The sequence below is a fragment of the Stegostoma tigrinum genome, chromosome 19 (assembly GCF_030684315.1).
Source record: "Stegostoma tigrinum isolate sSteTig4 chromosome 19, sSteTig4.hap1, whole genome shotgun sequence".
Classification (NCBI taxonomy): Eukaryota; Metazoa; Chordata; class Chondrichthyes; order Orectolobiformes; family Stegostomatidae; genus Stegostoma; species Stegostoma tigrinum.
Genome location: NC_081372.1, coordinates 7,891,680 through 7,919,154, shown reverse-complemented (window position 1 = coordinate 7,919,154; position 27,475 = coordinate 7,891,680). Strand labels below are relative to the sequence as shown.

Sequence of the window (27,475 nt, the reverse complement as noted above, 5' to 3'; positions counted from 1 at the left end):
GGGGGAGAGTGGGGTGAGGGAGAGAGGGTGGGGTGAGGGAGTGGGGGGGGGAGAGAGGGTGGGGTGAGGGAGGGGGAGGGGGGGAGAGAGAGTGGGGAGAGGGAGGGGGAGGGAGAGAGTGGGGTGAGGGTGAGGGGGGAGAGAGAGTGGGGTGAGGGTGAGGGGGAGAGAGAGTGGGGTGAGGGTGAGGGGGAGAGAGAGTGGGGTGAGGGGGAGGGGGAGAGAGAGTGGGGTGAGGGGGAGGGGGAGAGAGAGTGGGGTGAGGGGGAGGGGGAGAGAGAGTGGGGTGAGGGGAGAGGGAGAGTGGGGAGAGGGAGAGGGAGAGTGGGGGAGAGAGTGGGGAGAGGGGGAGAGTGGGGAGAGGGAGGGGGAGAGTGGGGAGAGTGGGGAGGGGGAGAGTGGGGAGGGGGAGAGGGGTAGAGAGGGGGGGAGAGGGAGAGGGGGAGGGGGAGAGGGTGCGGTGAGGGAGAGAGGGTGGGGTGAGGGAGGGGGAGGGGAGAGAGAGTGGGGTGAGGGAGGGGGGGGAGAGAGAGTGGGGAGAGGGAGGGGGAGGGAGAGAGTGGGGTGAGGGGGAGGGGGATAGAGAGAGAGTGGGGTGAAGGTGAGGGGGAGAGAGAGAGAGTGGGGAGGGGGAGAGGGAGTGGGGTGAAGGTGAGGGGGAGAGTGAGTGTGGTGAGGGTGAGGGGGAGAGTGAGTGTGGTGAGGGGGAGGGGGAGAGAGAGTGGGGTGAAGGTGAGGGGGAGAGAGAGTGTGGTGAGGGTGAGGGGGAGAGAGAGTGTGGTGAGGGTGAGGGGGAGAGAGAGTGTGGTGAGGGTGAGGGGGAGAGAGAGTGTGGTGAGGGTGAGGGGGAGAGAGAGTGGGGTGAGGGTGAGGGGGAGAGAGAGTGGGGTGAGGGTGAGGGGGAGAGAGAGTCGGGGAGAGGGAGTGGGGAGGGGGAGAGGGAGAGGGAGTGGGGAGAGAGAGTGGGGTGAGGGTGAGGGGGAGAGAGAATGGGGTGAGGGTGAGGGGGAGAGAGAGTGGGGAGAGGGTGAGGGGGAGAGAGAGTGGGGAGAGGGGGAGGGGGAGAGAGTGGGGAGAGGGAGAGTGAGTGGGAGGCGGGAGAGTGAGTGGGGAGGCGGGAGAGTGAGTGGGGAGGCGGAGAGGAGTGGGGAGGCGGGAGAGTGAGTGGGGAGGCGGGAGAGGGAGTGGGGGGGCGGGAGAGGGAGAGGGGGGGCTGGAGAGGGAGGCGGGGGGGCGGGAGAGGGAGGCGGGGGGGCGGGAGGGGCGGTTGAGAGGGGGGGGCGGGGGAGAGACAGTGGGGCGGGGGAGAGAGAGAGGGGGAGAGACAGTGGGGCGGGGGAGAGAGAGAGGGGGAGAGAGAGTGGGGAGAGACAGGGGGGAGAGAGAGTGGGGAGAGGGAGAGTGAGTGGGGAGAGGGAGAGTGAGTGGGGAGGCGGGAGAGTGAGTGGGGAGGCGGGAGAGTGAGTGGGGGGGCGGGAGAGTGAGTGGGGGGGCGGGAGAGTGAGTGGGGGGGGCGGGAGAGTGAGTGGGGGGGCGGGAGAGTGAGTGGGGGGGCGGGAGAGTGAGTGGGGGGGCGGGAGAGTGAGTGGGGGGGCGGGAGAGTGAGTGGGGGGGCGGGAGAGTGAGTGGGGGGGCGGGAGAGTGAGTGGGGGGGCGGGAGAGTGAGTGGGGGGGCGGGAGAGTGAGTGGGGGGGCGGGAGAGTGAGTGGGGGGGCGGGAGAGTGAGTGGGGGGGCGGGAGAGTGAGTGGGGGGGCGGGAGAGTGAGTGGGGGGGCGGGAGAGTGAGGCGGGGGGGCGGGAGAGTGAGGCGGGGGGGCGGGAGAGTGAGGCGGAGGGGCGGGGGAGAGGGAGGGGCGGGGGAGAGGGAGTGGGGCGGGGGAGAGAGAGAGGGGGGAGAGACAGGGGGGAGAGAGAGTGGGGAGGGGGAGAGAGAGTGGGGAGAGGGGGAGAGAGAGTGGGGAGAGGGGGAGGGGGAGAGGGGGAGGGCGAGAGTGGGGAGGGAGGGGGCGTGAGTGGAGAGAGGGAGGGGGCGTGAGTGGAGAGGGTGAGGGAGCGAGGGTGGGGTGAGAGGAAGGGGGGCGGGGGGAGAGGAAGGGGGAGGGGGGAGAGGAAGGGGAGGGGGGGAGAGGGAGGGGGAGGGAGAGAGAGTGGGGTGAGGGGGGGGGAGAGGGAGGGGGAGGGGGGGAGAGGGGGGGGGAAAGGGAGGGGGAGGGGGGGAGAGGGGGGGGGAAAGGGAGGGGGAGGGGGGGAGAGGGAGGGGGAGGGAGAGAGAGTGGGGTGAGGGAGAGGGGGAGGGAGGGGGAGAGAGAGAGTGGGGTGAGGGAAATGGCGAGAGAGAGTGGGGTGAGGGAGAGGGAAGGAGGGACAGAGAGAAAGAGTGAGCCGGGTGAGGGAGAGGGAGGGAGAGAGAGGGGTGAGGGAGTGGGGGGGAGAGAGAGGTGAGGGAGTGGGGGAGAGAGAGGTGAGGGAGTGGGGGAGAGTGAGAGTGGGTTGAGTGAGAGGGGGAGAGAGAGAGTGGGGTGAGGGAGCGGGGGAGAGAGAGAGTGGGGTGAGGGAGAGTGGGGTGAGGGAGCGGGGGAGAGAGAGAGTGGGGTGAGGGAGAGGGGGGGAGGGGGAGGGAGAGAGAGTGGGGGGAGGGAGAGAGAGTGGGGTGAGGGAGACGGAGAGGGAGGGGGAGGGAGTGAGAGTGGGGTGAGGGAGTTGGAGAGGGAGGGGGAGGGAGAGAGTGGGGTGAGGGGGATAGAGAGAGAGTGGGGAGAGAGAGTGGGGTGAGGGGGAGGGGGAGAGAGAGAGAGTGGGGAGGGGGAGAGAGAGTGGGGTGAGGGGGTGGGGGAGAGAGTGGGGTGAGGGGGGAGAGAGTGGGGTGAGGGGGAGAGAGAGTGGGGAGAGGGAGAGGGGGAGAGGGAGTGGGGATGTGGAGAGGGAGTGGGGAGAGAGTGTGGGGTGAGGGTGAGGGGGAGAGAGAGTGGGGTGAGGGTGAGGGGGAGAGAGAGTGGGGAGAGGGAGAGGAGGAGAGAGAGTGGGGAGAGGGAGAGGGAGAGGGGGAGAGAGAGTGGGGAGAGGGAGGTGGGGAGAGGGAGAGTGGGGAGAGGGAGAGTGGGGAGAGGGAGAGTGGGGAGAGGGAGAGTGGGGAGAGGGAGAGTGGGGAGAGGGAGAGTGGGGAGAGGGAGAGTGGGGAGAGGGAGAGTGGGGAGAGGGAGAGTGGGGAGAGGGAGAGTGGGGAGAGGGAGAGTGGGGAGAGGGAGAGTGGGGAGAGGGAGAGTGGGGAGAGGGAGAGTGGGGAGAGGGAGAGTGGGGAGAGGGAGAGTGGGGAGGGGGAGAGAGAGTGGGGGAGGGAGAGAGAGGGGGAGAGAGTGGGAGGGGGAGGGGGGGGAGAGAGTGGGAGGGGGAGGGGGGGAGAGAGTGGGAGGGGGAGGGGGGGAGAGAGTGGGAGGGGGAGGGGGGGAGAGAGTGGGAGAGGGAGGGGGGGGAGAGAGTGGGAGGGGGAGGGGGGGGAGAGAGTGGGAGGTGGGGAGTTAGAGTGGGGTGAGGGAGAGGGAGGGGGAGGGAGAGAGAGTGGGGTGAGGGAGAGGGAGGGGGAGGGAGAGAGAGTGGGGTGAGGGAGAGGGAGGGGGAGGGAGAGAGAGTGGGGTGAGGGAGAGGGAGGGGGAGGGAGAGAGAGTGGGGTGAGTGAGATGGAGAGGGAGGGGGAGGGAGAGAGTGGGGTGAGGGGGAGGGGGTATAGAGAGAGAGCGGGGTGAGGGAGGGGTGGAGAGAGAGTGGGGTGAGGGGGAGTGAGGGAGACAGTGGAGTGCGGGAGGGATTGGGGGAGAGAGTGTGGGGTGAGTGAGGGGGAGGGAGAGAGAGAGAGTTGGGTAATGGAGAGGGTGGACGAGAGAGAGAGGGGTGAGTGAGCGGGAGAGAGAGAGAGAGAGGGGTGAGGGAGAGGGGGAGAGAGAGATTGGGGTGAGGGAGAGGGAGGGAGAGAGAGAGAGTGGGGTGAGGGAAATGGCGAGAGAGAGTGGGGTGAGGGAGAGGGAAGGAGGGACAGAGAGAAAGAGTGAGCCGGGTGAGGGAGAGGGAGGGAGAGAGGGGGGTGAGGGAGTGGGGGAGAGTGAGAGTGGGTTGAGTGAGAGGGGGAGAGAGAGAGTGGGGTGAGGGAGCGGGGGTGAGAGAGAGTGGGGTGAGGGAGAGGGGGAGAGAGAGTGGGGGGAGAGGGAGGGGGAGAGAGAGGTGGGTGAGGGAGATGGCGCGAGAGAGAGTGGGGTGAGGGTGAGGGGGGGAGAGAGTGGGGTGAGGGTGAGGGGGAGAGAGAGTGGGGTGAGGGTGAGAGGGAGAGTGGTAGCAGGGAGGGGGAGAGGAGTGTGGGGGAGGGTTTAGCGGGGAGGGGAGGGTGCAGGAGCAGTGGGAGGCTGGGGGTGGTGGAGGACAGTTAGAGAGGAAGGGAGCATGGAGCAGGTTGGGGGTGAGGTGGAGGGAGTGGAGAGAAGTAGTGAGAGTTGTGGGGGAAGGAATAGGGTAGGAGGTGACGGTGTGGGAGAGAGTGGGCTTGAGGGGTGGTGAAGGTAGTTTGGAATGAGGGTAGTGGAGTGGGTGGGTGTCTGTGTGGGGGGCACGTGGAATGGGGGAGGAGGGCATTGGATGGCAGGACAAGGTGGGAATGTGACGTTGAGTGAGCCACTGAAATGAACGGGTGAATGGTAAAGCAAGTCAGTTAAAGTGTACCAAGAGGAAGAGCTGTAGGAAGTGAGGAAGGAGGTGTAGAGGAGAGTAGCCTGGGTGGAAAAGAAATACGATGTGTAAGAAAAAGGAAAAGATGGAAATAAGGAAGAAAAAGGGAAGCACAAGGGGGCAGAGCATGAGCCGTTATTGTCTTTGTCGGAGGTTAACAAGATAATAAATATATTTAAATGTGGGGTAATTTATTTTTGCAGATACATTTTGCATCCACAGTCACGTTTCCCAAAGTTTAACCTGTAGCTATGTTGTCTTTCAGTATTGACCTCAGGGGTGGTAAAATATTCCATTTTCATTTTCATGGAATTTTTAGTATTTCATATTACTTGGTGAGTTTTCCCAATGAGAACAGTCTCTCCCGGCTGTGGAACTTTTGTTTTCTTGAATGCTATTTTTGGCCGTTACTTCATGGCACATGTGCATCAATGGCTAGGCCTTATTGCCCTTGGTAATATGTTACTTAGCTGCTGTCTTAGTCCGTCACAGTCCACATTGTGCAGGCACTGTTGGGATGGAAGCTCCAGGATTTCTCACTCGACTGCAGTGAAGAAATAACACCATATTTCCAATGTAAAATGGTGTGTGATTTGAAACAGGACTTGCAGTGGGTGATGTTCCTACGTATGCTGTTTTTCCCTAGCTGATCAAGGTTGCAGATATGGAGTGTAGTTTGAAGTAACCGTGATGAGTGTCTGCAGTACATCTTGCACGTTCTACATGTTGCTCTGCCAGTGTGTCAGTGATGAAAGGAGTGAATGTGGATCATGGGTGGATTGCCATTCAAATGGACTGCTTTATTGTGCATGATGTCCAATTTTTTTGTGTTTTGTTGGAGGCAGAGGTCTATTCCATCACGCTTCTGACTTGTGCATTGTCAATGCTGGACAGGCTTTGGGAATGTTACACTTCTCAGAATTCTCTGCTGACCTGCTTTCCTGGGTATAGCATTTATACAGTTGATCCAGCATAGTTTTTGGTAAATAAAAACTCATTGGATGTTGATAGTGGCGTATTAGGTAATAGTAATACAGAAACATAGAATATAGGAGCAGGAGGAGGTCATTTGGCCGTTTAGGCCTGCTGTGCCATTCTTCACAATCATGGCTGATCATTCAACTCAATAGTCTAATCCTGCTTTCTCCCCATCACCTTTGATCCCATTCGCCCCAAGTGCTATATCTAGCCACCTCTTGAATTCATTCAATGTTGTGGCATCAACTATTTCCCATGGTAGTGAATTCCATGGGCTCACCAATCCTTAGGGTGAAGAAATGTCTCCTCATCTCGGCCAAAAATAGTCTACCTCAAATCCACAGACTGTGACCCCTGGTTCTGGACGCATTCACTGTCAAGAAATTGTCGAATGTTGTGGGGAAAGGGTTCGATACTCTCTTGCTGGAAATGATCATTGCCTGGCAATTGAGGCTTGAATGTTGCTTCCCAGTCATCAGCCCAAACCTGAATCATAGAATTCCAACAGCGTGAAGCTGGCCGTTCAGCCCGTCAAGTCCACACCAACCCTCTGAAGAGCATTCCACCCTGACCCTCCCTCCCCCGTAACCTGCATTTCACGCGGCCAATCTGCCAAACCTGCATATTTTTGGACTGTGGAAAGAAACTGAAGCACCTGGAGAAAACCCGCGCCACGCAGATATTGAGAGAATATGTAAATTCCACACAGATTGTCACTTGAGGATAGAATTAAACCTGGTCCCTGGTGAGGCAGTAATGTTAACCACTGAGCCACCATGCCAATGTTTTCCATATCATGTTGCATACGGATGCAGTATCTGACAACTTGCAAATGCTACTGAAAATTGTGAAATAATCAGTCAACGTTCCCACTTTGAACTATTCATGGAGGGGTGGTCATTGAGGAAGCTGCTAAAGTTGGTTGGATCCAGCATACAAATAAATTTTGAGTCATATCAAGCCAGACAGCAAGATGTAGAACAGTGGAATTTGTATTCAATAAAATATCTGGAATTAAGAATCTAATGATGACTGAATCCGTTGTCAATTGTTGGAAAAGCCCACCTGGTTCACTAATGTCCTTTAGGGAAGGAAACTACCATCCTTACCTGGGCTGGCCTCTGTGTGATTCCAGACCCAGAGCAAAGTGGTTGACTCTGAACTGCCCTCTGGGCAGTTAGGGGTGGGCAATAAATGCTGCCCTAGCCAGCGACACCATCTTCCCGTGAATGAATTTAAAAAAACCGCTTTTCATCAGCCTTCACAATAGAACACACTAATAACTTTGCAAAATTGCTAATCAATCAAGGGGCAAAAGGAGGAGAGGAAATAAATTCAATGGCTATCAGTAGAAAAATAAAGCTAGAGAATCTAATGGGGTTCGAGGCTTGTAAGTCCCCTGGATCTCATGGGATGCTGTAGTAATTTTCCAAGAATCATTTAAATTCTGGAACATTGGCATTTTCCAATCATTTGCTAATGTTGTTTAAACAGAATTATTTATACAAAATAGCCAACTTTCAGCTGGTTAGTTTAGCATCTGTTATTTTATAAGTGTCAGAGTCAATTATAAAGAATATAGTATTTAGAAAGGAGCATTTTGAAGTACATAATATGAACAAGGAGAGTCAAATGTTGCTTTGTGAATGAGAAATCGTGTCTGACAAATTTATTAGAATTCCTTGAGGAGGTAACAAGCAGAATGAATAAAGTGGCAACAGCGGATATAATATATTTGGATTGTCAGAAGACATTTGATAAGATGCCACACATCAGACTTCTTAAGATGACAAGAGCCTGTGTTGTTGAAGATAGTATATTGGTATGGATAGAGGACTGGCCAATGAATCAAAAAAATGCAGAGCTGGCCAAGGGGCATTTTCAGGATGGCATTCTATAACTAGTGGAGTGCCATAGGAAATCTGCGCTAGGGTTAGAATATTTACAGTATAAATTAGTGACTTGATTTTTTAAAAAAGTGAATGTGTAATAGCCAAGTTTGCAGATGACACAAAATAAATGGGAAGATGAGTGCGAAGCTGGACACTCTAAGACTATACGGAGCAATATAGACTGATTGAGTGAGTGGGCAAAACCTTGGCAGACAGTCTATAATGTGAGGAAATATGATGTTGTGCACTTTGCCAGAAAGAATACAGGAGCTGAATATTAAATGGAGAAAGACTGTAGAAAATCACAGAACAGAGGAATTTAGTCATTAATCACAAAAAAGCTATCATCTATGTTCCACAGCTAACAGGGAATGCACATGGAACATTGGCTTTCATTTTAAAGTGAATGGAGTATAAAAATAGGAATGTCTTGCTAAAACTATAGAAAGCACTAGTCAAACTACAGCTGGAACATGATGAACAGTTCTCGGCTTCTTATTTAGGGAAGGATATATGGCCATTGGAGGCCATCTAGAGACGTTTTGGTAGCTGATACTGAGTATGGAGTGACTATCTTATGAGGAGAGGTTGAGTAGTTTGGACCTGTACTTACTGGATTTTGGAAGAATGAAACATACAAGATTCTTCAGGGACTTGGAAGTGGAAATGTTGTTTCCCTCATGGGAGAGTCTAGGACCAGAAGAGAGAATCTCAGGATAATATGCAATACAGTGTCTCACAGGACTGTCATTAATCAATACCTGACTCGGCATTGCATCAAGAAATATGAAGAGAAAGAGTTGGATTTTAAGGAGCATCTTGAAGGAGGAAAGAGGTTGAAGTTTAAGGAGGAATTTCAGAGTTTGGGATTTAAGTAAGTAAAGGCACACAGCCACTGTTGGTGAAGCAATTCAAATCAGAGGCGTGCAGATGTCATGAGGGATTGCCAGGCTAGAGGAGGGCTGCAGAGATAGCGAGGGGGTAAGGTTCAAAGTTCCTCATTAATTGTAAAGCTAGTTCTTTCTATTGATCAGTGCTTAAATAGCAATAAGAAAGGAAGGATACATAAAAAGTAAAAGTTGTATTTCTGAAACATGAGATATTTAGAAGCTACTTCCATTCATCTTCTCGCATAAACCATGTAAATGCAAAAAAATGTGAAGAATTTCAGGCATTGACAAAGCCAACAGTCACAATTTATTCTCTGTAATAAGCATGAGGTAAGGGAGCTGAATTTGCTCCCCATGTACAGTCAATCATGCGTACGTAATGTAAATAAATTTGCCAAAACAAAGTTAGTTGCACTATCGCAATTCCAGATTGATGTAGCTCACCTAAGTTTTGAACTTCTCATTTTGTCCTAATTAAATTGTCTTCCCTCTGGTGAAATTAGGAAACAGGTCTCTTTTATTTTGATGTTTGTGTCTGGCTGGAGTTTAGCTCAATTAAGAACAAAGTTCCCTGAAAACGCCAACCTCTGAGGAGCATCTGCATCTATGGGAGAATTCCACATTTGTATTTGTCACTATTAATGTGAAGCATCAGTTAAGAGGAGAGTTTTGTGTCACTGATCTCAATGACTAGTAGGAGCTGACTCCAGACTGATCTGAACCCATTTCATGTCAGAATTCAGCAAGAAAGGAATTTCAGTGTGGATTGAATGACCTCGACAGAGAGAGACCAATGTGTTTCCTGGTCTGTGGGATTGGGGTGATTCTGAACAATGTGTGCAATGGTACAGTTGGTAAAATTCCCCACTGGCCTTGCAAGGAGCAGTTTATTGCGAGCAGACAAAAAGAGGCCGCAAACCACAAATAAAGTGTAAGCACCTGAATAAGGCAACATAAGTAAAACTAAAGGACAAAGGACAAGCAAACTGTGGAAAAGGATGTTGTAGCTTTAGAAATAAATCTTGAATTCATTGAAATCTCCCAGTCATGTTGCCATATTCAAGCTGTGGAAGAGAATGCTACATGAACTGACACTGTATGTCATCAGGATTGTTCTGCCCAGACACAATCAGGCCTAGTTGTCTGTGTTCAAGAGAATTCAGCGTAGTAACAACTTTGTGATTAGTTTGTGGGCAGATGGCTACAGCCTTGTGTTTGGATTAAGCAGAAACATCTAGCCCATGAAGAAGTATCAACTAAATCTCTCTCTCTCTCTCTCTCTCTCTCTCTCTCTCTCTCTCTCTCTCTCTCTCGTCATCCTCAGTGGAGAAGTAACCATTTCCCTGTAAACTGTTCTTTCTACAAATCTCCTATGAAAAGAAAAAAGGGCAAAACCACTTGCAGAGACAAAGAAAGGTGAATTTGTCAAACATGATTGAAAGACTGGGAATCAGTGTATCCACAACCGCTTATCGTTCTATTTTTCTGTCTTTTTGATTGCGATCTAAAATGGCAACAAGAAAATTTTAAAATGAAGAACTATGGAAGGGATTGGCACAATTTTTTATAACAAACTGATGAAATCGAATGTAAATAGTGTTTACGCTGCTGCTAGTGGGTTGGAGTCTTGTTGCACACAGGCTAACTCCAGGGGAGCATGTGGCCGGCAACAAGTAGCTGATTGGTTTGTGGACTGGGACCAGTTGTCGATAACATAAGCCATCAGCCTGTCAAGGGCTATGTGTGTAGTTGAATAGCTTGTGGATGTGAAAGCCAGCTACTGTCTCACACAATTGCTGTAAGCTGTTGCGTTCAACCAATATGATAGAAACTTTATGAGGCAGTCGCACATACCTCCTGCAAGGAAGGAAAATGAACCAGGAAAAGAAAGTTTGAAAGACCCAGCAAGTCTTGACAAACAAAAGGATCATCTCAGTGAATCCTGTGGGCAATAGCTATTGAACTGCTTCTCAACTTTCTTCCCCTTCATCCATAACACAATTTTTTTTTGTTGTGTATATTGGGGGTGTTTACAATGATTCACAATTGTTTAACTGTAGCTAGAATCTATTGATTTTCATACATAGTAATTCTTGTTAAGTACTAAAACCTGGTCCATGTTTTCTGATTGCTTAGCTTCAGATGGACAGGTAAATTGGGAAATTATACATATTTTGGTAAAGTCTTTAATTTTTGTAATTACTCCTGAAATAACAGAGCTTGATTTTTGGCAAACTGCCCAATGAAACCTAACAGAAGAAAGGAAACCAGTTATCAATGTCTATGATCCAAACTGGTACCAGAGCTGTGCTTCGCTGACTCTTCTTCATCCTTCCCCACCAATAATACTTGTATCTTGTATTGTATTGTCTCTTTTTGTATAGATTTGTATAGGAATTTCATTAGGGGAAGAGTTTAAGTTATGGAGCCATCTTTCTTGTAGGTGGGGGAGAAAAAAGACAGTTTGATTGAAATTAATTGTTGATAATGGAAGAACCTCTTTTAACCTTGAGCTCAATTTAGTCTTTCCATCACATTTGCACAATTGCAACGATGCGGGGAATAGTGGGGCGTGTGCTGTAGCCTGGTGAGTTTGCAAATTGCAGAGTTTTCAAAGGAAGACAAATGATTCAACAGCTAGATTGTAGTTCAGGCAGAAAAGCTATTGACAAAGTATGAAATAAGCTTCTATAGAACGGAAGTTGCTCATGGCAGTAATTTCCTGAAAATGCTTATTGCTGATTCAGTGGAAAAGGCTGCCAAGGAAATGAGATGCCATTTGCCACCATATGTCATTCTTTAGTCCACTTGGCCAACAGAATGTTGCCTTTCTTTTTCAGAATTGGCACAGGCTTTGGTTATTCCAGAATTATTTCCTTCGAAGATGTTTCCTGAAGGTGAATAGTGAATGGGATCATTTCTCCAATCTGTAGTAATAGTTACTTGAACTGTACTGTGTCATTCTTATGCTGTCAAACTTGTCCCTGATTCAAGATAACAAAATGTGGAGCTGGATGAACACAGCAGGCCAAGCAGCATCTCAGGAGCACAAAAGCTGACGTTTTGGGCCTAGACCCTAGACCCCCGCTCTGATGAAGGGTCTAGCCCAAAACATCAGCTTTTGTGCTCCTGAGATGCTGCTTGGCCTGCTGTGTTCATCCAGCTCCACACTTTTTGTTATCTTGGATTCTCCGGCACCTGCAGTCCCCGCTATCATTGTCCCTGACTCAGCTTGACATTGAATGTTGCACGGCAGAACCTGAGGAAGGGCAGGGAATTCTGCCTATCGCTGGCCAACATTCTTCTCTTGTCTCATGTTTTTGGGGGATCTTGCTTTGAAGCAATTCATTTTGTGCAAAAAAACTTTGAAAGCTGAATGATGTGCTTCCTAAGCCAGAGTATAACTCAACACAGGAGACTGTTCACGACAACAAAATGTGACCCTCTCTGATGAAGGGTCTAGGCCCGAAACGTCAGCTTTTGTGCTCCTGAGATGCTGCTTGGCCTGCTGTGTTCATCCAGCCTCACATTTTGTTGTCTTGGATTCTCCAGCATCTGCAGTTCTGTTCAGCTCAGTGAGGGCACCAGCTATTTGAAATTGCAATCTGGTTACAGTCCTATCTCCCTGATCTTCCCCAATAGCCCAGTAATTATTTCCTCTGTTGAAGTACTGGATTTTGAAAATTACTGCTCAAACTTTCTGGCAGTGCATTCTAAATTAACATAACTTGCTGCATTCTAAATTCCTTTTTTTTTGCTAGTCATCTTTAAAGGATGTTCTCTGGTTACCAACCTTCTAACCAGTAGGAAACAGTTTCTGCTTGCTTACCCTTAAACACCTCATGATTTTTTTAGCACCATCCTTCTTTATTTTAAGGACAACAATCTCAACTTCTCCATTCTCCCCAAAACTGATTAAGCTATTAACTGCTGAAAGATGGACCCTGAGATTATCCCTTTTGTTGGGAAAATATGTTCAACCCTTGTGTTTTCGACTGGTTACTTCCAGCTTCAAACTAGTCATTTTCTAACTTTTTTGCTTTCCTAATTGGTTGGCTCATCATATTCCATAAACATCATTGCATTCTACCTTTTAGAAAACAATAACCCCTGAAATTCTTGACTTATGATTCACATTTCACAAAAAAAAGTGACCCATCGCATCCAGCCACAATGCATAAAGGCACACAACTGCATTAGTGATAGCCTGCCAGATAGGCCTCAACCTCCCATTTAGGGAAGAGAGAGCCAGCTGCCGCAGTGCCGCTCGAGCCTTGACATCAGTGCCTTCAAGATAACAAACCGTAGAGCTGGATGAACACAGCAGGCCAAGCAGCATCTTAGGAGCACAAAAGCTGACATTTCGGGCCTAGGCACTTCCTTTTCTGAAGATACTGCTTGGCCTGCTGCGTTTATCCAGCTCTACGCTTTGTTATCTCGGATTCTCCAGCATCTGCAATTCCTATTATCTCTATTATTATCAGTGCCTTCACTGGGATGGGAGTGCTGCCCAGACATTTTGGGCCTGAACCATCACCACATTCTGTTGGAGGAGAACTATAGTGAACCCTTTTTTAACTGGGCACTAAAAGAACAAAAATTTACAGTCAAATGATCCAAGTAACCTGCATGGTAAATCATGCAAGAGGTACTGGGTAACCCTAGTCACTTTGGTTACACATTGCATGTGGCCTTCAATACACCAAGCCCTTCTACAAATACAGCTGAGGCACAGCTGAGTTGTACTCGCCATTTTCTCCTTCCTACTTCTTTCCCACAAGATCAGTGTATCCCAATCGCTGCAAAACTGCCACAGCTTTTTCTAAAAGAAACAACTTAGGTAGAATGGGAAGGGATTCTTTGCTCAACAAGGACAGCGGAATAGAAACTAGTCCATCTGTGGGATTGGGTCTTGGCATGGCTCTGTGTTTGGGATAGAGCACTTTCTCTGTTGCTATGAATGCTGGATAAAAAAACTCTCCATTCCACTCAAAACGTTACAATGTATGACCATTTATAGTATATTATCACATTTATAGTAACCATTTTACCTGTGAGAAAATCTACAAATGAAAAGAACAGCTGATGACCTTAAAGTGTTTTTAGTTACAGGTCTCAGTGTCGTGTATCATTTACACTGTGGTGTCAGCACTGAATTCAACCAGTAATAACTAACATTTTCATTCTTTTGTTCTGATTGAGCAAAATAGGCAGCAGTACATTAATGTTGATTACTTCACCTTCTGTATAGCATGGATTGTGCCTGGAATAAACCTTCTGAATTAGAAACTATAGAGGAATATCGGGGTGTACAGACCTGTTATTGGCTGCACTCCACATAGATATGTAATATTGTTGAAAACCTAGTGGCATCTTTTGCTTTTGATCATCTTTTTTTACAGTGAGAGACCAAAACTGTTTCTGATTAAAACTTGCATTTTGATTTGAGTTTGATTTATTATTGCCACATGTACTGAAATGCACTGTTAAGTGTTGTTTTGCGTGCTATACAAGCAGATCGTACCAAAGTGTATCAGGGGAGCAGAACATAGTGCAGAATATTTAGTGATGGTTCAGGCCCAAAATGTCTGGGCAGCACTCCCATCCCAGTGAAGGCACTGATATAATAGAGATAATAGGAATTGCACATGCTGGAGAATCCAAGATAACAAAGCGTAGAGCTGGATGAACACAGCAGGCCAGGCAGTATCTTAGGAGCACAAAAGCTGACGTTTCGGGCCTAGGCCCTTCATCAGAGGATGAAGGGTCTGATGAACGGTCTAGGCCCGAAACGTCAGCTTTTGTGCTCCTGAGTTGCTGCTTGGCTTGCTGTGTTCATCCAGCTCTACACTTTGTTATCTCTAAGGCTTGATGTCAAGGCTCGAGCAGCACTGCGGCAGCTGGCTCTCTCTTCCCTAAATGGGAGGTTGAGGCCTATCTGGCAGGCTGTCATTAATGCAGTTGCGTGCCTTTATGCTTTGTGGCTGGATGCAATGGGTCACTTTTTTTTGTGAAATGTGAATCATAAGTCAAGAATTTCAGGGGTTATTGTTTTCTAAAAGGTAGAATGCAATGATGTTTGTGGAATATGATGAGCCAATGAATTAGGAAAGCAAAAAAGTGTTACAGCCACAGAGAACGTGTCTAGAGAGAAAGAGCGATCGGAATTTAACATTGAGAGGTCCATTCAAAAATCTGATAACAGGGAAGAAGCTGTTCTTGAATCTGTTCGTAAGTGTATTCAAACTTTTATATCTTGTATGTGATGAAGGAGAGTATAACCGGGGTGAGAGGGATCTTTGATTATGTCGATTGCTTTTCTGAGACACGTGGGAAGTATAGATGGAGTCAGTGGATGGAAGGCTGGTTTTATGATGGACTGGGCTGCGTTCACGGTTGGCTGTGGTTTCTTGCAGCTTTTGGAAGAGCAGTTGCCATATCAGGCTGTGGTGCATCCATATAGAATGGTGCACCTATAAACATAGGTAAGAGCCTTTGTGGACATGCTGAATGTCCTTAGCCTCCTGAGAAAGTAGAGGCATTGTTGTGCTTTCTCGATGGTCATGTCAACATGGGTGGACCAGTACACGTTGGTGGTCAGCACTCCCAGGAACTTGGCACCTTTGACCATCTCCACCTCGGCGCCCTTGATGCAGACAGGGGCGTGCTGAGATGCCAACTGATGAAGTTGGCTCTTTATCATATGTTACTGAGCAGCACTGCCCAACCAGAGAAGACAAGGCAGGCTTTTATCCCCTTGAGACCACTTTGTCATTTTAAGAACATTTGTGGTCTGTACTTCAGTCCTATTTATCTGCCTTAACTCCATTTCCCTGATATTCTAGTGCATTAAAAACTTGTCACTTGGGATATTGAATGCTCAAATTAAATCCCTCCCCAATTATTCACAAATACCTGAGAGTGTTTCAGATTCCAACTGTCCGTTGTGTGAAAAAGTGCCCAATGATTTCCTACCTAAATAGCCGAGCTCTTATTTTAATATTTATTCAGTCATTCCTAATTTCCTTGAGAGAAAATAGTTTTTGCACCGATAAATTATTCATTAAACTTTATAAAACCTTGATCAGATGCTCCTTCATTTTCTGTTCTCAACAGTAGCTAAACCTATGCTATGAGCCCTCAAGAAATCCATAGCGTTAAGCTGATGATTAATGGTCTAGTAAATGTTGGGAATCAGCAGTATTGATCAATTAGATGTAAAAAATTGCATTTTCTGAGCAGATTAATGTCCTTCCTCAGGCTTTTGTTTCAAAGTCGGTTTCAACATGGCCAAAAGGAGTTTATTTGGCCATTGTGCTTGTGCTAGCCCTTTGAAAGAGCTGACTAATTAATACACTTGCCTGCTCTTTTCCCATAGTCCTGCGAATGTTTCCACTTCAATTCTCTCTTGAAGGTTGCTATTTAGTCTGTTTCCACCGCTCTTTAGTCAGTGCATTCCAGATCAGAACAATTTACTGCAGAAAAACATTTACCCTGATCTCGCCTCTGATTCTTTTGCCAATTTCAAGGCAACTTGATGTTTAGGGTTGAGGCGTGTGGAAATAGCCAGGCACATATGAGAAACATATATAAACAAGATGTGCATTTCTTCGCCATCTATCCACTTGGAGCTTTTGAGCAGGAATTCAATCTGAACAGATGCAGTGCTGACTGTCGGTCAGCCTCTGTTGCATTTCTGTCAGAAAGGTATTGGGCTAGGAAGCAGCAACACCTAGGAGGAGTAAGTGTGTCTTGAAGTAGTTAAATTGAGTTGAAGTCCCATAGATAACATTCCTTTCGTGGTGAATTCTGTCTCTCCACTACTGATTGTCTCACTCTGTAACTTGGGCAGCTGGGCTCATTTGGCACCACTTCTACCTGTGAGTCAGAGTGCTACATTTCAACTTCCACCCCAAACACGCAATCAAGGCTTATTCTCCACAGCACAGAGTTACTGTTGCATGTCTGGAGGTGCTGACATTTTGGATATGTTTCTGTCTGCTTAGTTCAGGTGGGTGTTAATATATTCCGTGGCACTGCTGGGAAAGAGCAGGGAGTTTCAGTGTCTGGACCAACATTCCTGCTTCATCCAAAAGCAGCAGAAACAGATGGTGATCTGTTGCTGTCAGGTTTTGCATACAAAATGCACCGTAGTCCAAAAAGCAAGCCATTGTACACTAAGAGAAAATTGCATTTATTTAGCACCTTTCATACTGTCAGCAAATTGATTTTGAAGTGTAGTCACTGTTGTAATGTAGGCAACACAAAAAAAGCAGCTTGTGCACAGCAAACCCCCACAAATGACAATATGATGATGAGCACATAACCTGTTTTTGATGTTTCTTAAGAAGTAAATATTGGCCAGGACTCCAGGACAAACGCCGCTGCTCCTCTTCAGACAGTGCTACGGGTTCTTTATTGCCCAGCTGAGAGAGTAGACAGGGCCTTGGTTCAATGTCTCATGCAAGAGATGGGTTCAGTGTTCAGATGTTTGAGTGATATGATGAGGCGCTATATCAAATTCAAGTCACATGCTGTTCCAAGCCAATGTTTTTCTGGCAGTGCTGCACGATATTTACTGGAGGTTTGTCATTTTAAAAAAACTGCATTTGATGAAAGCTCACTGTAATTGATTCTTGTTGAATGCTAACTTTCAAATGAAATTCTGACGTTTTTCCCATTCAGAGATGAGAAACTGAAAAACAAATTTTCTCATCAGTGTGTTAGCTAGAAACTGTTGTGCTAGTACAAATATGTTGAGTTTTCAGGTATTGGAATGGGTGACAAAACTGTTGAGTGCTGCTGAAATTTGACTAAATTGGGGTGTGCTTTGCTCACTGTAGTTTTAATCTCGTGCAAACACACCCTGATCTCAGTAAAATGAGAGCCATGCAGATGCTATTTAACAGCAGAACTGGAAATGGTACTGATTGGAAACGACAACGTTACTGTATTATCATTGCAGAAGAATACTAATACAATTTTTGGGAGTTCTAAGAATGTACAAAGACTGAAGATTTACATCGACTGAATGAACAACATTCTGTTTTCATTTTGAGAAAAAATAATCCAGCATGGTTTTCACTAAAGTTGGTGGGATGATTGTATTTCCAGAATTTTGCCTCTTTTCTCAAGCAAAGAGGAGAAGTTTTTGGAATATTGTGATCAGGTTTAGGTCCTGAGTCTAAGGAAGGATGAGCTGGCCTTGGAGGGGTGCAGAGAAGGTTTACAAGAGTAATCCCGGAGATGAAGGGTGTGATATGTGAGAAGTGGTCGAGGACTTTGGGGCTGTACTTGATGGAGCTAAACACAATGAGAGGGAAGCTCATTGAGACTTATAAAATAGTAAGAAGCCTGGATAGAGTGGATTGAAGATGTTTCTGCTGTTAAGAGAAACTAGGACCGAGATCACAACCTCAGAGTGAAGGGATGACCCTTTTCGGCCAGAGGTTTGGTAATCTGTGGAACTCATTGCTTCAGAAGGCTGCGGATGCCAACTCGCTGGGTGCCTTTAAGGCAGAGATTGGTTCTTGTGTAGTAAGGGGATCAAGGGTAACAGGGGGAAGGCAGGAGAATGGGGTTGAGAAACATATCGGCCGTGATCAAAAGGTGGAGCAGATTTAATGGGCTAAATGGCCTAATTCTGCTCCTATGTCTTATGTTCGAAGTGTGTAAACCTGCTGTTCTCACTATTTGGGGCAGCTGGCTTTCTGGTAACTCAGTTTATTCTTGGGCCCAGTTTGGTACAGCTGGGTGGAGAGGGAAAGCTGGAGAACATTGTGTTTCATAACAGGAAGTGACTTTGACTTGAGATCTGTTTTAAATATCATACATGTTGTAGGCAGGCAGTTCTGGCATCAATATTGAATTCTTATGAGCAATGTTGTGAATAGAATGCAGGATTGAGAAGCCAGTCTGTGGATTGGTGACCATTTTGTTTTGGTGAAGATGTAATGGTTTGCAGGGAAGAGGGGGAGCTTCTGGCGTATTACCCTCGTGCAGCATTGGCAGAGAAGCATCACTGTCCTGTTGCCTGTGATGGATCCATAGACTGGGAACATCAGTAAATAGTGATGAGAAGGCTTGTTGGCTGTCATGAATGAAGACCCAAGAAACCAGTCAGAACAGTTCAGATGTAATACTTTACAATCTGTGTACTGCAACCTGTATTAGCTGAATCGTATCACTACTTTCCTGTTCTGTACCCATCTCCTGCAACTCTTAGTTTCTTGTTAGAACTTATCATTAGATTGGAGTGGGTTAATGCATTGAGATAATGTCAGAAATAAAACGCAAGAGCTTACAATTAAAAGCAACTCCTGGACTATCAGTAATCGACATTGCAGAACAATCACAAGACAAGCAAGGCTTAATGCAAGATATCAGCTCGGTGGCTCAGTGGTTAGCACTGCCTCACATTTCCAGGGACCCAGGTTTGATTCCACCCTCAGTCGACTGTCTGTGTGGAGTTTACACATTCTCCTCATGTCTGTATAGTTTCTTCCCACAGCCCAAAGATGTATAGGCTAGGTGAATTAGCCATGGGAAATGCAGGGTTACGAGGAAGGGGTTGGGGGGATGGTGTGCATTTGGGTGGGATGCTCTTTAGAGGGCCAGTTTGGTCTCAATGGGCTGAATGGGTTTGCTTCCACACTGTAGGGATTCAATGACCTTTAGTCCATCAGTGGTATTGAAATATGTGACACAGGAGATAGACACTTTCTCGTGGCTGATGGTGAGAGAACAAGCTGTCATTGATACCAGGTCAAAGTATAAAAACATACAGTGCAGAAGGAGGCTGTTTGGCCCATCATATCTGCTGGTTCTTTGAAAATGTTATCTGATTAGTCCCAATTTCCATTCATTTTGCCTTTGAAGTATCTATCCAGTTGTCTTGGAAGTTACCATTGAATCAACTTACACCTCCCTTTCAGGTAGTACATTCCGGATCTCAGATTTTAACAAAATCTTTTTATCCCTCTTAAGAGTTTTAGACGGATGGGTTTGTGTTTATTTTCACTGGTTGCTGACCATCCTACTGCAATCAGTAAATAGGAAGAAACTATCAAATGCCATAGATTTAGAACAGATAACAGGAGAGACACTGAGCGATGAGAGGCTTTGGGGTGCATCGATGAATAAAGCACTGTGGAAAAATAGTTGCATTCAAAGAATGGGGAATAAAGAGAAACGAGTGAAATAGACACATGGGATTAGGATCGCTCCTCGTGGAAAGGATAAACACTGACACTATCTTGAACCTCTTTTATAGAATGACTCAGCACAGAAAGAGACCGTTTGACCCATCATGCTTGTGCTGGCTGTATTGAAGAGCTATTCAGTTGATCCTATTTCTGATAGAATCTGGCAAAACCTTCCTCTTTGCCAATTCATCCAATTCTCTTTTGAAGTTTATTATGGATCTGCGTCCGGCACCCCTTCTGGCAAAGGCTTCAAAATCCTAAATATCCAGTGTTGGAATTTTGATGTCATTATCAGGCTGGTGGAGTATCTCGTTTGGTAACATACCATAGTGATGCATACCGATGGAATATAGAGGTTTAAGGCGGGTGCCTCTTACATTTAACAGCCTTTTTCACGAATGTGACCTTGCCCCTGTATTGGATTTGCTTCCGAATTGGGTGTCCATTCATTTTCAAGAAATACAGTGTGCTTTTTCCCCATCTGTTACAGTGGTACTGCCATTGGGAATGATTATTTGTCTATATTCCCACCTTTCTTTTCTCTTGCATCGTTATTCCATGGGATTAGTCTGCAGAAGCATTTCCTTACGCCATGAGTGATAAAATATTTTTGAATATTTTCTTCAAAGTGGGTTTTTTGTTGTGGATTTTGTGTTGCTGTAATCATGAAATAAACTCTTTATTGATATTTCTGTGAGACCTTTGCATTCATCAAAATAAAGAGCATGAGGTACTTTGCTTCATAACTGGAGAGGAATAAGCCACGTGAAATCTGACATATTTAATTCATTTGGTATTTGAAATTTGGAGTTCAGCTTTGGCTATTTCTTTCTGAAGCTTTGTATTGAATTCTGCGAAGCCACATGCGAAACTAGAAACAAAAGTAGAAATTGCTGGAAAAGCTCAGCAGGTCTAGCAGCATCTGTGGGGAGAAATCAGATTTTAACGTTTTTGGTTTGAGTGACCTGCTGAACTTTTCCAGCGATTTCTACTTTTGTTTCTGAATTGCAGCAACCACAGTTCTTTCAGTTTTTATTCACAGGCATAACCACATTGATCTGTGATCGAGGAGGCTTCAAGAAATTTGATTGCAACTTTAAAAACAGTTTGGAAAGTGATTTGCAGGTGTCTTTTATTACAAGCCGATTGGAATATAGGAGCAAGGAAGTCTTACTGCTATTTTGTCGGGCCTGCTGGCCATACCAGTGCTGGACTGCTATGCCAGACCTTTAAGGAAGGATACACTTGCATTGGAGGCAGAACATCAGGCATTCACTAAAATAAAACAAAGAACTAGATGCTGGAAATCTGAAACAAAAACAAAAACAAAAATTGCTGGAGAACCTCAGCAGGTCTGGCAATATCTGTGGACTGAAAGCAGAGTTCAACGTTTGGTGTCCTGTGACTCTTCATCAGAGCTGATAGCAGTTTGCAAAAAGTGGTGTTTATTGCTGGAGACGAGGTTGGAGTGTGGAGTGATATGATGAGTGGAGAGGTGGAGACAGATCTTACAATCAGCGAGAGAGAGAGAGAGATCGAGATCTGAAAAAGGTAGGCAAACAAGAGTATTGTTAGTGGTAAGCCAGGACAGGACAGAAGCTATGTAATAATGAGGACTAAGAATAGGAGAGACTAGCTTAACTGTGTGGAAAGGAAGACAGGACCAAGATCTAGCAGTAGGTAAAAATCCTGGAAAGATGGTATCAGACTCTAAAGTTATTGAACTCGATATTGAGTCCTAGAGGCTTCAAGCTCAAGTGAAAGATGAGGTACTGTTCTTCAAACTTGTGCTGAATCCCACTAGTGCACTGCAGCAAGCCTGAGACACAGTTGTTGGCATTGGAATGCAGTGATGTGTTGAAATGCTAGGCAACTGGAAGCTTGGGGTCATTTTTATAGACAAAAGGTAGATGCTCCCAGTCTGCATTTCATCTCCCCAGTGTGGAGGAGACCACATTGTGAGCAGCACCACTGATAATATTGCTGCCTTATGACCATGACTGAAGACACAGCAGCTAACTACAAATGGTTCAATGAAGCTATGTTTTTGCTTCCACAGATCTACAGAGCAGACTTTTTTATTATAATCACACATCAGTTAGGTCTCTCATTCCGTCTTGCTTTCTTTCAGCTCCGTGCTGTGTGGCGAAGTGCAGTGATAGGAGTTCGTGCTTCCAAGCTAAATGGCCTCATCTCCTGCAGTGGGCTGCAATGCACTTTACTCAGACCAGATCTCCCATGTCGAGCCGTTCACATTACACCAAATGTAAGTTCTAGAAGCAGGGAGCGATCATGGTGGGGCAGCACGGTGGCTTAGTGGTTAGCACTGCAGCCTCGCAGCACCAGGGACCCGGGTTCGATTCCCGTCTTGGGCGACTGCTGTGTGGAGTTTGCACATTCTCCCCGTGTCTGCGTGGGTTTCCTCCGGGTGCTCTGGTTTCTTCCCACAGTCCAAAGATGTGCAGGTGAGGTGGATTGGCCATGCTAAATTGCCCAGTGTTCAGGGTGTATGGGTTATAGGGCGATGGGTCTGGGTGGGGTGCTTCAAGGGGCGGTGTGGACTTGTTGGGCCAAAGGGCCTGTTTTCACACTGTAGGGAATCTAATCTAATCATGTGGTCAAATCACGTGGACGCCAAGTGAAGTCTTCATATCTCTTCATCCCCACCTCCTCAACACTGCTTAGCATTTACTGTCTGAAGGATATTCACCGAGCGAGCAGAAGGTGGTTCGAATAATTTGTGGATTGGGGTGAACTACTCAAATTTATTGCTCTGCTGACCAAGCAGTTTTAGTAATGGCCCACTGTCCTCAATCTGTTAGGGTCAATTTTCATGTTTTTATTTTAAGAAAATGAACTTGTTCTTTGTTTGCTTACATGATTAAGATTTTCAGTTGTGGCAGTTGTCAGTTTGAACTGACACTGTTGCTTTGTCCCATGATTTGTCAGTTAGTAATCTCACCATTGAGTATGTGTTAAGTTTTTTTTTGTTAAATTTATTGGTGGGCTGAGGGTGTCATTGGCTAGGCCAGCATTTTTTGCCCATCCCAGAAAGCAGTTGAGAGTCAACCACATTGCTGTGGGTCTGGGGTCACGTTGTCCGGACCTGGTAACAATGGCATTTTCCTTCCTTAAAGGATATTAATGAACCAGATGGGCTTTTTTGGTAATCGACAATGATTACAGGGTCACCATTAGACTCTGAATTCCAGATTTTTAAAGTTTAACTCCAGTTCCACAATTTTCCATGCCAGGATTTGAAGCCAGATGCCCAGAGCTTGCAGTCTAGGGGAGGTGATGGCCTAGTGGTATGATCACTGGACAGCTAATCCAGACACCCAGACAAAAGTCTAGGGGACCTGCGTTCAAATCCCACCATGGCAGATGGTGAAATTTGAATTCAATAAATATTTGGAATTAAGAATCTCATGATGACCATGAATCCATTGTTGATTGTTGCAAAAACCCATCTGGTTCACTAATGTCCTTCAGGGAAGGAAACTGCCATCCTTACCTAGCCTGGACTACAGATGACTGTAGTTCCACAGCAATGTGGAGACTCTTAACTGCTCTCTGAGCAATTAGGGGTGGGCGATAAATGCTGCCTGGCCAGCAATATCCACATCGCATGAACGAATAAAGGAAGCAAAATTAACAGCCGAGCGATAATACCAGTAGGCAATCGCTTCCCCAAAGTTACAAGTTTCATCATCTGAAATACTGGAACAAAATTAATAAAGAAAATAGCAGGGGTATTAGAGATAGGAGCTTTTGTCTTCAACAAAATACAGCGCTCTTCTTCAAATTTAAACCTCGTGGAATCCCTCAAATTTCAGCACAGAACCTAGCTATTCTATCCATCACACCTTTATTGTTGCAAGTAACTGCTGACATCAGAGCCTGTCCATTTGTGAAACTATTTTGCTGCTCTGTTATCCACTTCATTGACCTTCCATTATAACTTCTATCCTTAATCCTCTCAATTAAGCATGTATAAAACTCCGTTTCTCTTAACCTACCTTACACCATGTCCTGTCATCATCCATTGCTTGCTGACTGACATTGGCTCTCAGTTCAGCTGTTTTAAAATACTCATGCTTGCTTCCAAGTCTGCCCAAAGCCTTGTCAGTCCCTGTTTTTGTAACCTTCTATAACTCTTGCAGATCTACAATCCTCATCCCATCCTCTCTCACAGCCTCAACCTCTTCATCATCAGCAAACCTGCTTTCAGCTGCCTAAGTCATAAACTCTGGAACTGCGTCCTGAAATAATACTGCCTTTCCATCTCTTTCCCTCATTCCAGAGCTCTGTAAACTCTGCTTTTTGATTCATCTTTTAAACTTCTTGACCTAACATCTGGCCTGCTGATTTTTAAAAAAAAATCATTTTGTGAGATGTGGCCGTCACTGGCTGATCGGCATTTATTGCCCATCCCTAGTTGCCCTTGAGAAGGTGGTTGTGAGCTGCCTCTTGAGCCACTGCAGTCCACCTGCTGTGGGTTGACCCACAACACCATTAGGGAGGGAATTCCAGGATTTTGACCCAGTAACAGTGAAGGAACAGCGATATATTTGCAAGTAAGGATGATGAGTGGCTTGGAGGGGAACTTGAGGGTGATGGTATTCCCACATGTCTTCAGCCCTTGTCCTTCTAGATGGAAGTGATCGTGGATTTGGAAGGTGCTGTCTGAGGACCTTTGGTGAACTCCTGCAGTGAGTGTCTTAAATGCTGCTACTGAGTGTTGGTGGTGAAGCGAGTGAGTGCTTGTGGATGTGCTGCTAATCAACTGGGCTGCTTTGTCCTGGATGGTGTCAACCTTCTTGAATGCTGTTGGAGCTGTACCCATCCAGGCAAGTGCGGGTATTCTGTCGCACTCCTGACTTGTACATGTAGATGGTGGACAGACTTCGAGGGGTCAGGAGATCAGTTACTTGCTGCATCATTTCTAGCTTCTGACTTGCTCTTGTAGCCACTCTGTAGTAAGTCCAGTTGAGTTTCTGGTCAATGATAACCTTCAGGATGTTGATAGTGGGGGATTCAGTGATGGTAACACCATTGAGTATCATGGGCTGGTTGCTAGATTGTCTCCCATGGCCTGGCATTTGTGTGGTGCAAATGTCACTTGACACTTGTCAGCACAAGCCTGGATATTGTCCGGATCTTGTTGCGTTTGAACGCGGACTGCTTCAGTATTTGAAGAATGTCACAAATTGAGCTGAACATTGTGTCGTCGTCGGCGAACATCCCCGTTTCTGATCTTAGGATGGAGGGAAGTTCGCTGATGAAGCATGGTTGGGCATAGGACACTACCCTGAGGATGTCCTGCAGAGACGTCCCGGAGCAGAGATGATTGACCTCCAACAGCCACGACCATCTTCCTACGTGTCTTCCTATGACTCCAACCCGCGGCGCTTTTGCTCGTTGATACCCGTTGATTCCAGTTTTGCTAGGGCTCCTTGATGCCAAAGGCTGTCACCCTCACCTCACCATTTTTTAATGATAATGCTCCAATGATGTATCACTGTTATTACTGAAATTGAAGCATTCAAGAAGGCATTGCATAATTATTTGGATAAAGATAATGCGCAAGTGCTTGGTGAAAAAGCAGGAAGTTTGTACTCTGTAACGATGCCCATGTCTCTACTAGCTTGTGACATGGTTGACCTTATGGTTTCCTTCTGTGCCATAACTTATGTGATTCTGTGAAGTGTCTCAGAAAGTTTTCGCTACATTAAAGGTACATATAATTTCACATTGCCACTATTGTATGCAATAGTGTTTGTTTTGTGGTTAACATTTTGTTCTCCCTTTTCATAACAGGCTTCCAATGTAAAAAGCCCAGCTCAGCCTGTGGAGGAAGAACGGAGTCCTTTTACCAAACTGATCGAAGCCATGGGATTCACAGGGCCTCTGAAGTACAGCAAATGGGTATTTTCTCTTGAGCTAATGAAAGTGGGAATGGGGTTCTGGGATGGTCATGTCTCTGTTGGGAAATGGAGCTGTGTCAGTTTACAGTTGCTCAAATAAGGATTCCCAGATGTTTTATAAAACTGAGAAATGCAGATGCTGGAAATCCGAAACAAAAAGAGAGGGTGCTGGAGAAATTCAGCAGGTTTGACAGCATCTGTCAAGAGTGGAAGGGTGACTGGTCCTGAACGTTAACTCTGTTTTCTCCTCCACAGATGCTGCCAGACCAGCTGAGCTTTTCCAGCAGCTTTGTTTTTGTTTCAAGAGAGAAATACGCAACTTTGCAAGTCTGGTTACTCTTACTACATGTGTACAAACTTTGTCCTACAATTAGATTGTGTTCTGGGAGTGTTTTATGTTACTGCTCGATAAGAAAGTATGAAATACTGCGTTTGGTTTTGCTGCACAAAGTTGGAAAACAAAAGATGCGTACTATAAAATGTGCAGAAATGTAGAATGTTGCTTAGGTTTCCTACAAGATTTGTGCCCTTCCCAAATTGGCTAAAGCCTTTTTCTTTATTCATTCATGGAATGTGGACATCACTGGCCAGGCCAGTATTTATTGCCTATCTCTAATTGCTCAGAATTAACCGTGCCGGCCAGACTGGGTAAGGATGGCAGATTTCTTTCCCTAAAGGCCTATAGTGAACCAGATGTTTTTTTCTGACAAAATGCACTTTATGGTCATCATTAGATTCTTAATCCCAGTTTTTCTTTTTAATTAAATTCAAATTCCATCATCTGCCATGGTGGAATTTAACCCCAGTCCCCAGGACATTAATAGTCTAGTGATAATACGACTAGGCCATCACCTCCCCCTCAGCGGTTTTCAACGAACGTTTTATTCTTTGTTAAGAAAGGAAAGTATAGCTGGTAATGTTTGCGAGTGAGAGCATTTTGATCTATATCATCCCCCAACTCAAGGGAACAGTTCAAGGTGATAAATGCAACATCAACTAGTTATACAACATTGAGATTTATTTGATTGAGTAATGGTGTAAAAGGTTATTGACATGTTATTAATTTCTCATTTTAATACTTGTTAATTTTGTCATTTATTTCTCCTCCGTTTAGGCTCTTGTGCACTTGCATTTCTAATTAATTTTCTTCTAAAGTGTTCATTTTCACTTATTTTGTTCCAGAAAATTAAGATTGCTGGCCTGCGCATGTACACGTGTTGTGTGGAGAGGATTGATTATGATGACTTGTTTGAAAGTACGTTCAACCGAGGTTTCTGTGATTTAAACAGTTTTAATCGTTTTTAAAAATTTTTTAAATTTCACCCTCTCTTTTGAACTGGAGACTACATTGTGGCAATAAAAACCGAAACTCTTGCAGAAACTCAGCAGATCTGACATCCTTTGGTGTGAAAGAAACAGTTAGTGTTTCAAATTTAGTATGATTTTTCTTTGGAATGCATTTTGGTCAAATTAAGTCCAAGCGCAAAGCTCTCCGTTTTGTAAACATATGTGGACTTGACTTGAGTAGGCATAAGATTTAATGACGTACGCTTTCTAAGTTATAAAATGTTGATCAGTGAACCTGAGATAGCAGGAACCGCAGATGCTGGAGAATCTGAGATAACAAGGCTTGGAGCTAAATGAACACAACAGGCCAAGCAGCAGCATCAGAGGAGCAGGAAAGCTGATGTTTCGGGTCTGGACCCTTCTTCAGAGAAAAGGTAAAAATGCCCCATCAGCCGAAACATCAGCTTTCCTGCTCCTAATATGCTGCTTGGCTTGCTGTGTTCATCCAGCTCTATACTTTGGTATCTCTTATGTTAGAGCGGTGATCCTTTTTGTTTGTTCATTCATCATTATTTCCCCCTTCAACA

At 46.2% G+C, this 27,475-nt stretch overlaps 1 protein-coding gene across 2 annotated transcripts in view; it reads left to right on the top strand.

The window, feature by feature from the left end:
• The window catches only part of LOC125461474 (ubiquinol-cytochrome-c reductase complex assembly factor 1), a 127,904-nt gene that overhangs the window by 20,001 nt on the left and 80,428 nt on the right, over window positions 1-27,475 (top strand). The window contains exons 2-4 of one of the 2 annotated variants that reach the window (XM_048550298.1): window positions 21,806-21,940; window positions 25,495-25,602; window positions 26,784-26,856. In XM_048550298.1, coding sequence (XP_048406255.1) covers window positions 21,806-21,940; window positions 25,495-25,602; window positions 26,784-26,856 — 316 coding nt within the window. The remainder of the gene's footprint in view (window positions 1-21,805; window positions 21,941-25,494; window positions 25,603-26,783; window positions 26,857-27,475) is intronic. The other variant, XM_048550300.2, reaches the window with a different exon arrangement.